A 12395-nucleotide genomic window follows, 5' to 3' on the forward strand; every position below is an offset into this window, starting at 1 on the left:
TGATCATTTTGAGAGTTTTTAATGAAATTTTGTTTGCTTGTTTAATTATTGCAACTATTACTGAAGATTTTGATTGATTGAACTCTAGTTTGCAGCAAACATGTGGATAATAAATTTTTGAATAAAGTATTAAACGCTTGCTGCAAAATACCAGATAGAAAGATTCTAAAAGACCGGAGTTTTTCATTCCATTTAAAATGTTCTGTCCCAGCAATAGCCAATATAAATGAACAACATTTAGGCATGATAAGTAGACACCAAGACTATAGGAATAATTTGCCTCAGTGTACACATCATCTACAGAAATGGACAAGATGACTGATTAATGTATATATAATGTATATAAATAAATAAATATAATTTTTGACTACTTACAACTATAAAGAGCCTAACAAAGAAGTTTCAAGGAAAAACAAACACATGGGTTTGGCAGAAAATAGCAGGAGCAATTTCCCATACATAAGGAGGCCACTGAAAAGAGAAATCATTGTAGGAAAAAACAAACAAACAAACCAGACAAGTGGGATGTTGTGTCTGACATCTCTGGAGAGGGGATGTAACATGAGACTGGATCAGATGCAGGCAGGGCAAAATTAGGTAGATCCTTGTGTCACAGCCCAGGGAGTTTAACGGTGTTAGGTTGGGCAGAATGAAAGAATTCCTTATTGATCCCTTCAGCTGTTGTATTTTTGAATTACAAGGTAAAAGTAACATTAATAAAATCAAACAAAAGGACTTTACTGTGCTTTGTCTGTTCTGTGCTATTCAGTCTTGAGTTTTCTTCCTCTCCTCCTGGAAGATGTGGATTAAGGAAAAAGAGGAATTGTTTGCTCTATCTAATCTACCATATCTGTTTCTTGACAACTAAGCTCTCCATTTACTTCAGGAGTTTTTAATAGTTTTCCACAATTTTGAATTATAGGATAAAAAAATAAAAACTAATTCAAGTTATAAGCTTATTAACAGTGGTAAATTTGTAATATATGAATATTCTTTCAAGTAACACATTGTTAGAGCAGCACAGCAAATCTTCCCATGGAACTTAGGTCTTAGTATGTGAAATTAAAGGTAGTAGTAATGTTCCGGTTCTTCCTTGGTTCCTTGTCATTATTAGATCTCCATCCATTTTAGGTATTTTTGTTAGTAGTTTTAGGATTATAAGAAGGAGCACCAGCACTTAATATCCGAAAAGAAAACAGTAAGGCACTGAGTGTAGTATTATCTGTTACTTGTGAATGGTGATATTTTTCATCTACGTATATTGCTGGTAGATATTGCTAGTTTTTTATTTCTCTCATTGGGTAGAATTTTGCTAAGGGAAAAAAATGTGCATGTTTTATCTGCAGCAGAGCTGGAAGAGGTGCTCTTGCACCAGCAGATGTTGAACTAAATTGGATTCTTTTTTAATGTTCCTCTGTTGTGATGTTTACTGCTGTGATTCAACAGCCTAGATTCCAGTCTTGATTGCAGTCGTAGGTTTTGTCAGTATTTCAACACATATTTAAAATTCAGTCAGGTTGCATGAAAAGACCTCGTGTTTTGGGAACACCAGGTGCGAGTGCCTCCAAGATACCAACTGCACCCATAATTAGCCTTCTTTGGCTCCTTCCAGTTGCCCAGCATGGCTCCTCAAAGACCTACTTTGAACACTCAGATGTTGATTTTACAGACATGAGCTATATATGTGTTTCTATGTGTGTTGATTTCAAGAATGTTATGTACCTACCCTTGCAAATGCAGCCCTTGGTTTCCATCTCAGTGTTTCCAGGCACATAATTAAAGCAATCTTGCACTTTTCAGCCCGCACCTGCCACCGAGCATGTGGCTGGCCCTGCTCAGCTCTGCATGAGCGTATTCATGTTTGTGCAGCACTGTTTCATGGTTAATATAAATCATAAACAGGCTGTAAAAGATGAAGTGTCAATGAATCCTAGCTTTAAAATTGCTGGAAGCTAGAAGTTTTAAAACTGATACTGCAAAGTGAAAAATGAAATTTAACCAGGCATTTTGGTGAAGGAAAAATAATTTATTGGATGTAAGATGAAAAGCTGTGAGAGTAAACATCAATCTCATCTTAGACACATGTCATTGATTGATGTTTGCTCTGTGCTGCTGCCTGGAGGTAAACTCTTTGAAATAGCAAAGTAGGTACTTTATCTGTCTGTGGGTAGGAGCACAGTTTGTTAAGTTACTGCTTTTTTGAGACCCTGCTACATCTTTATGTTCAATCAAAGAGAAAACAGTAAATCAGAGTAATTGCTTTACCCCACGGCATTTCTGTTTGTAAATGGGAAAAAATACTGTAAAAATCCTCAAATTAACTTCTGCTGTTTAAGTGAGATAAAAAGTCTAAAAAATGTCAGTTGCAACCAAGGAAGGCATTTTATTGATTGTGTCTCTTGGTCATCAAAGTCAGCCCCTTTGTTATAGTCGAGCAAATACTTCAAATGTCGTTAGGGAAAACATTTAAGGCTCAAAAATATGAGGCTGCCATCTCTAAGAGCTCGCCGTAACCATTAGCAATTAGTTGCCAAATAGACATTATTTATACTTAGTTGAAAAGGAACTGGCCCTGAGAAACTAGCCAGCAAAAAGCATGGGCATGAGCAGTGAACCAGAAAACAGACATTAAATGATGGCACTCTGATGTTGCCTGGCAGTTCAGCAAGAAACATAACCTGAATTGTTGTAATTAATTTGTCAAAATTAAACCTTTTTCTTTTGAGGCTGTTACCCTTGCAAGGTCTCAAGTTGGTTCCTCCCTTTGTGTCTTAAGATATTTCAGAGATATGAGAATGACAGCTCTCTTAAACTCAGAATTCACTTTCCATTCTGAATCTAGTTTTATAATCAGTGTCCTGCATCAGGATTGGGATGGTTTTTATTGCACTGTATAAGTTTTTCCTTGGAGTTACTCTTTTTTGACTTCTTTGGAATAAAAGTGGTAATTCAGGGGAGAAATAGGCTATTAAACATTTCAGAAAATGTCTTCACTTCAACCTCAAATTTATTTTTTTGAATCATGTGTCAGATTGCAATCTGTAGGGAAATACTGAGAATTATCAGAAAACCATTTAGAGGTTTATTATTTTTAACATTGCCCTTGTTCCTCCCTCCCTCCCTCCCTCCCTCCCTCCCTCCCTCCCTCCCTCCCTCCCTCCCTTCCTCCCTTCCCTCCCTCCCTCCCTCCCTTCGTCCCTTTGTCCCTTCCTCCCTTCCTCCCTCTTTCCTTCCCTCCTTCCTTCCCTCCTTCCTTCCTTTCTTTTCTTTTCCACAGCTTTGAAACAGTTCTAAATTTACTTAAAAGTCAGAAATGACTGTGTGCTAATATTTCATTTTAAGGATAAACATTTCCTCACAGAAATGTTCCCTTGTCTAGTTTTATCCTTGAATCTTCTATATCTTTTAGTCATTTGCAGTATGGATTTATGGTTTCTATTGTTGTTGCTATTTTCTTTCTTTCTCATTTGTAAGATGATCAGCTCTGCACATTCCCCAGGGTTAGTTAGTCCCTGTACCTTGGAGCCTGGAATGGTTTCATTTCCACAGCGGTGGGAGTGGCTGATGAGGTCCAACTGTATTTTGTAGGGAGCCTCTTCATTGGCTGTGAGAAAAGAAAGATCAGTTTGGGTTCACATAAGGGTGTCTGGGTGAAAGCTGACAACATCTGAGAAAGCAGCTCAGTCTTTGCAAGTGGTATCTACGTGCTCTCGTGGGAGGTCCAGAGGAATTGGGCCGTCCAGAGGATGGTGATCTGGTAGTTAAATAACTGCATCTTCTATGAATGTCTCAGCATTGATGTGGCAATTTTATGGCATCTGAAAAGATGGAGCAGCATTATTAATGTCACCAAATGGCTGTGAAAGGGTATGACATACCAGCAAAGGTGCAGTGCTTTTGCTGCTTGGAAATGGCCTCTTCTTTGGAGTTCAAAGCTTGGGGACATAATCACAGAATCATTAAAGTTGGAGGAGACCACTTAGATCATGCAGTCCAACTGTCAGCCCACCCCCACTGTGCTCACTGACCATGTCCCTCAGTGCCACATTCACACAATTCTTGAACACCTCCAGGGATGGGATGGTGACTCCACTGTTGACAAATCTGGTGCATTATATTCATGGAGGTTAGACATTTTTATTGCATTTATTCCAAGTAATGATGTCTGAGGGGGTAAAAATTGTGTCAGAAGTAGTATGCCAAAGAAAAGAAAAAAGGAATGGAAAGGGAAGGGAAGGGAAGGGAAGGGAAGGGAAGGGAAGGGAAGGGAAGGGAAGGGAAGGGAAGGGAAGGGAAGGGAAGGGAAGGGAAGGGAAGGGAAGGGGAGGGGAGGGAAGGGAAGGGAAGGGAAGGGAAGGGAAGGGAAGGGAAGGGAAGGGAAGGGAAGGGAGGGAAGGGAAGGGAAGGGAAGGGAAGGGAAGGGAAGGGAAGGGAAGGGAAGGGAAGGGAAGGGAAGGGAAGGGAAGGGAAGGGAAGGGAAGGGAAGGGAAGGGAAGGGAAGGGAAGGGAAGGGAAGGGAAGGGAAGGGAAGGGAAGGGAAGGGAAGGGAAGGGAAGGGAAGGGAAGGGAAGGGAAGGGAAGGGAAGGGAAGGGAAGGGAAGGGAAGGGAAGGGAAGGGAAGGGAAGGGAAGGGAAGGGAAGGGAAGGGAAGGGAAGGGAAGGGAAGGGAAGGGAAGGGAAGGGAAGGGAAGGGAAGGGAAGGGAAGGGAAGGGAAGGGAAGGGAAGGGAAGGGAAGGGAAGGGAAGGGAAGGGAAGGAAGAAAAGAAAAGAAAAGAAAAGAAAAGAAAAGAAAAGAAAAGAAAGAGAAGAGAAGAGAAGAGAAGAGAAGAGAAGAGAAGAGAAGAGAAGAGAAGAGAAGAGAAGAAAAGAAAAGAAAAGAAAAGAAAAGAAAAGAAAAGAAAAGAAAAGAAAAGAAAAGAAAAGAAAAGAAAAGAAAAGAAAAGAAAAGAAAAGAAAAGAAAAGAAAAGAAAAGAAAAGAAAAGAAAAGAAAAGAAAAGAAAAAAGAGTGAGCCTAAAACTACAGACTTTTTATATGATTGCTTTCAGCCTAACCTGAGACTACATAACTCCTCGGACTTTGTAAGAGATTAAATCCAGTCCCAGGTATTTCAGGTAAGGTTATTGCTCTGCTCCCAGGCTGTCCCCTGAGCCAGCTGTGTCTATTTCTAATTAAGGACTGAAGGAAGCAGTTCCTTCTGATGTCAGAAGCAGCATGATGAGGCTGAGAGCACTTCTGGCATTGCTGGGAAGAGGTCAGTGCTGCAGCCACCCTCCCTGCCCATCCAGTGGGAGCCACAGCCACAGAGGGGGTGACCAAAAAGATGGCCTTCCCAGTGTCATCACAGCAGCTTGACATTTGTTATTTGTGCCTCCTCTGAGGAGTTCGGCAACCCACTGACATCCTGATCTGTAAAACCCCTGAGAATAGCATTATTCAAGGTATCCTAGAGAAGCAGGGGAGGTAGACATGCTGTGATTGGGATAAAGGTGTGCTGAAAGTACTTTGAGCTTCAGACTCTGGTGTTTGGTTGCAATTAACTGGTAGATGTTTCCTTCTCAGTGTGTCTCTTGGCAGATCATAGGGCTGGGATAAATCAAAGTGTGTTTTTAAAGCACTGTGCCAAATTCAGAGTAAGTGTGATTTTTATAATACAACATTTATTCATATGTAACTTTTGAAGGTATTTGAACCGTCACTCATTCTTCACTTCATGTCACAGAATCACAGAATCACAGAATCACAGAATCACAGAATCACAGAATCACAGAATTGTAGGGTTTGGAAGGGACCTCTAGAGATTATTGAGTCCAACCCCCTCCCCATGTCCTTTAAGCATGCATTTGTAAGATGCACAGCATTTCAAAAATAACAATATACCATTTAAAATCTATTTAAATTAATTGATTAAAATAAATTAAATTATTTAAATTAATTTAATCATTTTGGAGTTTGACCTCTATAAAACAACTATAAATGAAGCTGACTTTTAAGAGATGACTGCTTGTATGTCTTTTGGTTACCTAGTCATGGAAAACTACTTCGCTATTTTGGTTTACTGTAGCAAAATTCTTAGTCTGTAAGTTGATGTCTGAGTGTGCATACAGTGTATGTATATCTACATACACCACGCACATATGCACAGATGTTCCAGTGAGAAAAAAATCTTGAGGTTCTTTGTGAACATTGTGGCTTAGCTATGGAAAAGATAAACACAATGTAAATGATTGAAAAGGTACATGGACACGTGGGATTGTTATAAATTACAAATAACAAAAAAAAAAAGGAAGAAAGAAAAAAAGAAAACTATTAAAAAGAATCATTTTCTGTTAGCTGAAGTGTTTGCAGGGAAGACAGTTGTAGTAGTGGGCAGAATTCTCCTTGAACTGAAATAAACAAATACATTTGGTGACATACGTTCAAGGAAATGTGAATCTTACAGCAGTCATGCAAATAAGGAGCAGCCTTGCAAATGCTAGAGATTTTGCCATCTAGCATTACCAAAAGTATGCAGCTCTTGACTTGCTGCTCTTCCTAACCTACTGCTTAGAGATGGCATGTTAGGCATTGTCACACTTTTTTGCTATTTGCATAATCATTCTGAATTATTGCAGGTTGTGAGTTGTAGCCAACATTGAACATCTCATTTGGGAAAAGGCTTCAGAAATCGGAGAGCATATGCCTTATGTCAAATATGTCTTCATCAAATAAAAAGGATATTGGAGACTGGTATGTCTCCATCAAATAAAAGAATAAAAAGCCTCTCCACTTCAGGAGTATTACAGCACAGCATTTTCAAATTTGTGTGAGGCACAGTGAAGAATGTTACACTTGTTTACTTTCTAGAAACTGGGTAGAGATCAGTATTATAATTAATCTCAGAGGAGCTGCCCATCTCTATTTGACTGCAGGCTGCAGTCCAAATGCAAAACATCTGAAAGAGCCAACAGGGGATGGGGAAAGGCAGCTGAGGATGAAGTTTAACTGGATCCCCACAAGTTCAGGAAAACCCACCCAGCAGTGGTTATTCCTGGTGGCAGAAAGTCTGCAGTAGACACAGTGGTGGTTGTTAGAAGGTCCTCTACCCTAGCTCATAGGGTGGGAGTGCACTGAGGTGGTGTGCAGTACTGACTGGGGACTACTGGTCCCACAACAGTAAATGGCAGTTACCCAGCCTCCTGGCATCAGCAGCAGTGGACGGTATGTGAACTCCTCTTCAGAGCCCTTGGGGATGTCTTTGCTACACCCTTCTTGCTGGAGGAAAAATCCTATCTTCCAAATAAACTCCAGCTCCAACTTTGGCATCTGCTCATAGATGGCTATCAGAAGGGCTGCCTGAAAGCCCACCAGGATCAAGTCTGATGCCACTTCTTAAATCCTCATGTGATACCTCGTTGAGACAGCAGACTTGACCAAGAAGAGTTAGCAACATTAGCTAGCAAATGTAAGGCTTTGTGTTCATTTGGTGACCACTAAGGCATTGTTTTTAAATCTGCCAGCATCTAACATATCCTACATATTTTCAGCCCTCTCAAGTCTGGAATTAGAATCAGATAGCTGTTGGCCTTTTTGCAGGCTTGCCTGAGGCGCGCTAGGTAATATCACGTGGGAAGCCAATGCAACATATGTTTTGCTAACTGGGAAATGGTTAGCAAGACAACATTTTTTTTCATTAACACATGGAGCACTTACATGACATTAATATATATTTCTACTTTACAGATTTACAGTGCCAGAAGAAAGGCATTAGCTGAGCTAGACAAAATAGGCAATTGGGACACTTGTCACATTGTCCTGAAATAACAAGTAAAGCTGACTGGATATCTTTTTTTTTTAATTTTTTTTTATGAGAATAAAATGTACAGTAGAAAATGTCTAAACCTGTGTTGTGCTGAGGATATTCAGGGAAAGGATTCTCTGTTTCGTGACGTCATACATTATAGTTGAATTCTGAGAAAAATAAGTTAATTTTTATTTTGCGTATCTATATTGCTGTCTGACTAATTCATTTCTAAAAATTAATACTGTTGTGTTGTAGACTGATTTTATTCCCTCTCCAGCTACACTCCACCAGCCATATATACACTGTCATGGTAGTATTCATGTATTCGTGCTCTAAAGTTGTGATAGTGTCAAATCCATCAGAAAGAGGAATTGTTTCAGCAGTTGTTTCATGACTTGGCTGATTAACAGAGATCAGAAGAAGCAGCCTAGCTGTGGAAACCACTATAGCATGTAGTTTTAACAGCTCTTTAGGGAGCTAGTTAATGAAAGAATCGCTACAGAAAAACATCCATGTAAAGAAAGGAGCATTCTCACACAACACTCAGAGGATATGTCATAAGTGGAAATATGTTCATAATTTCTATTTACTCATAGCTGTAATTACCGTCTGCCTTAAGAGGACTTTCAGTCTTTGTCAAAGTTGCTTAGATATTTCCTTTGTCACTTATCAAGCAGTGAAGTTCTGTACAGACTAGATCCTGCCCTACAATTCCTTTTCTATTCTTCTGTAAGAATTTAATTATCTATTCTCTGTGTGAAGAAAGCATCAGCATTCCCAGAGACCTGAGTCTCCCCAGTCTGCTTGGACTGGCATTCAACTGATTCATGTTCTTGCTTATTTTTTGCCATCTGTCTGCAAACCAGAGTTCTTCACTTTCAAATTCACATGGGTTTATATGTTGCTTGCTAATTTTTAACTCTAAAAATCTATCCCTCTTTTTGCTGTAGTGTCTATGAGCCGGATAGAAACGTGTTGCGCAGGAAAGAATGGGAAAGGAGAAATCAGGAGGCCCAGCAGGAGGATGGCACATTTAACACCAGTTACTCCCTCTTCAGTGAACCGTACAAGGTAGATGCTTTCTGTCTGGAAGACTTTTTTTTCATTATTATTATTATTTTATTTCACAGTATAAAATTGCAGCCTGCAGAAGGCATTGTCCCAGTCTCAGCAACCTCCCACAGGTGCCAGCCCCTCAAAATTTGCATAGAACATTTATGGTTCATTGAGAATTGGATTTTTCTTACATTAGCTTCCTATAATGTTCAGCATCACATGAGAATGAAATAAATGAGAAATGTCCTAACAATCTTTGAGATGGCATTAAAACTAGGAGGTGAAGGTGATGGCACTCTGTTTCTCCAACACTTAGGAGAAAGTAATTGTGTTAGAATTGTGTGTGAAGGTCAAGTTATACAGTAAACATTATGCTCTGGCCAAGGTTAATGTGATGAAATATCTTGTTTTTATTTTTTTTTTTTTACTGTAAGCATTACCAACATTTGTCTGATGGGCATGTTTTGCCCTCAGCAAAGGCAGAAGTAACTCAACTCCTTATTTTAATCCTCATGGAAACAGCAAGGTGAGGCACAACAATCTTTGCCCACCTCCTGTTGGAAGGATCCAGCAGGGTACTGCACATAACCGCCATCTCCAGAAGCCTGCAAACAAAGCCTTTGTGAATGGAACCAGAGAGCAGTATTCCAGAGAAGGTGCTTCTCTCCTCTTGCTAACCAGTGACTTTGCCTGTGTGCATCAGAACAACATCATGTATCTCCTACTGTGATGTTCCAGTAATGCCCAAGTTGCTATTAAATCCACCGTATTGTGAAGCCTTTCCCCTCCACAATGCTTCGCATGTCCTTGATGCTTTGGGCACTTTAGTGCCTCTTTCCAGAGTCCTATTTGGGACCTGGCACTTGGCTCCTGCACATGACTTCAGTGCTTCTGAGCATCTGCCCATGTCCCAGGGTCACCTTTTAACTTAGATTGTTGTTATTTCTAGTTCCTAATAAAAAAGAAAGATCTACCACCTTCAAACCATGTCCCTTGATAGAAGACAGCTCTGTCTGCCTTGAAGCTGACCTCCAGCTGCCTGAATTTCAGATTCATTACAAAGGCATTTAGAAACCATGGGAAATGTCTTGAAATCTTCCTTAAGGCTCCACTTGAGAAAGTCTACTGTGAGACCAATCAAGGGCTAATATATGGAAAAAAAAAAGCCTGAAACATGTTAGCTGTGTCTTGGCATTTACTGAAGGCTGCACTGCAATAGGGACTAATAATTTTCCTTTTGATGAATCCAATCAGTTATACCTCTCAGAAAAAAGACCTTTTTTTTTGTTGCATCTCTGATACTGTTTTGTTTGTGGCATTGAAAGTTGGCAATACTGAGATTTAGATTACTTACAGAAGTGGCATAGCTGGAATTTTATACACACTTTGATTATTACCTATGTCTCAGTGTACTGCTGCCTGTCATGCTACAGATTTCATGTATCACAGACTCACAGTAGTTTCTGATTTATGATGTCTGAAGGCATCTCTGTGCAACCACAGTATAATTCCATCAATAGTGGTGGGAGTGGATGAAAACTAATGCAGTTTCTAGAAGCAGTGAAAGGTGCTTAGCAGATAACCCATGAGAAAATCAGAAGAGAGATTCCAACCATCCTTCTCACCCATAAACACCATGGCCATATTTGGACTATCCAGTAGGAAAGATGCTGAAGAGATTCACCTGAAGGATTTACCGTTCAGAAGGCCATATCTGAAAATCAAAGACAGACTGGAAATCTCTTAAATGTTATGTTCTCTCTCATAAACATCAGAGTTTCTGAAAAATCTTGACTTTTTGGGTTGCCCCTTATCCAGTTCATTTCAAAGTATCCATAGCAACCCTCTACGAAGGATTCCAGCAAATACAATGTCTTTTACTAGAAATGTATTTTGCAGGAGATAAAATAGTAGGAATTTCATAATGGATATTTCATGGACAGAATACTTTGGTCCATTAATCACACAAGTGTTTTTCATGAAGAAAAAAAAATCTGATGGCCTTCCATGCAACCATCAGACTTATTTTTAGATCGTGCAGGTCTTCAAAAACAGGAATACATCTTAGACTGAAGAATATCAGAGCGTGGTTAAGTTGTACATGTTTACACAGAATGCTTTTCCTCCTTACTCATTTGTGATTATGTTTTCCCTATGTGAGTGATTAAATAAAGCCAGCAATATTTCAGAGTAAATAATAGAAAAAGCTTTAACGTCTCATGTTCCCAACAAGTTACCTCAGGTCCCAGCTGTTTCCCAGGAGAATGTAGGTGAACTCTTCCAGATTACCTCAGCTCAGCACAAAATCTTCTCCCCTCAGGATGTCCCCAGAGTATCCAAAAGGAACAAACAATACCCACTAGTTGACACATATTCCATAGTACAATAATTAGATCTGTTTGCTGCAATTATTTTTGTGGTTAGCTGGCTTTTCTCAATAACAGGCATCTCTGTATGACCTTCATATCATACATACAGAAGTCAATCTACTGATTTGTCTGTGCTAGTGATAGTTCATAGATATTCTGTTACTATGCTTTTCTTTACCTCACATCCAAATAGCAGCCATCAGATAGAACTGATGTACTGTTAGACAAGTTGGACTTTTTGGGGCAAAACTTAAATTCTCTTACATCCATAAATCTAACTCGATAGAGAGCTGCCCCACAGATGGCCTGTGCTGGAGGAGACTTGTGGGTATTTGGGGACCCATTCCATTCCAAGGTTCTTGTTGCTGTTCCTGGGAGGGAAGCAAACCTGAGGCACAGGCTGGCTGAGACAGGCTGTGCATAGGCCCAAATGTAGATCTCCTTCCCTAGAGGGAAGCTGGAAATGCATCTTTCATCAAGATAGCTACACAAGTTGAAGAACCACTGGAGACACAGAAGAGACGCACTGGGTAAAAGCAAACTTCTTTGTGCCTTTCAGAAAATAATTCTCCTGAGATACCTAAGGGTAGTAGCTACAGACCCCAGGAAACATGTAAATATACCTTCAAACCATTTTGAAGATTGTAAGCCCAATACCAGATAGCCATAAATCTGAGCAGTCCAGGATCTCCATTGTCAAGCTGTTCAGTTTTTGCCACAATACCAACCAAGCATCCCCATGTAGGTGCCTTCTGTGCTTCTTACTCTGCCTGAACTGAACATACTTCTGACCCCAGTTAAAGCTGAGAGCTAGACAACTCACTGCATCTGCAACACTTTCTTTTTTAGATATACATGATGGCTCCCACTTCTGAAGCCTCTTCAGTAATTTCCTCTTCTCTATGACGTCTGTGTGATTATCCCCTTCTTAAGCTACTTGTTGTTTGTGAATCAGTGCTTCAATTTTATTGGAATTCTTGAAAAAACAAAATCCCCACATTTCCAGAGTGATTGGTATTGCTACTATGTCCTTTACATTTTTGTATAACTTTAAGGGGTTATTTTCCACTCCCTTTATTTCCTTCTTATCTAAGCTACTGTTTCCCTCTTAAACAGAGGATCTTGAGATGAAAGCTTGGCCTTCTGAAGCATATGAGTGTTTCCCATTGAGACTCCATGTCTGGAAG

The 12395-nt window shown here is 39.9% G+C and overlaps 1 protein-coding gene across 1 annotated transcript in view; it reads left to right on the forward strand.

Moving 5' to 3' along the window:
• AFF3 (ALF transcription elongation factor 3) overlaps positions 1–12395 on the forward strand; it is a 317423-nt gene that overhangs the window by 38798 nt on the left and 266230 nt on the right. The window contains 1 exon segment of the mRNA XM_065741179.1: positions 8734–8854. Within this exon segment, the coding sequence (XP_065597251.1) occupies positions 8734–8854 (121 nt within the window).

This window comes from Cyrtonyx montezumae, unplaced genomic scaffold, assembly GCF_038088225.1.
Source record: "Cyrtonyx montezumae isolate F1298 unplaced genomic scaffold, pur_monq_1.0 scaffold_3, whole genome shotgun sequence".
NCBI lineage: Eukaryota > Metazoa > Chordata > Aves > Galliformes > Odontophoridae > Cyrtonyx > Cyrtonyx montezumae.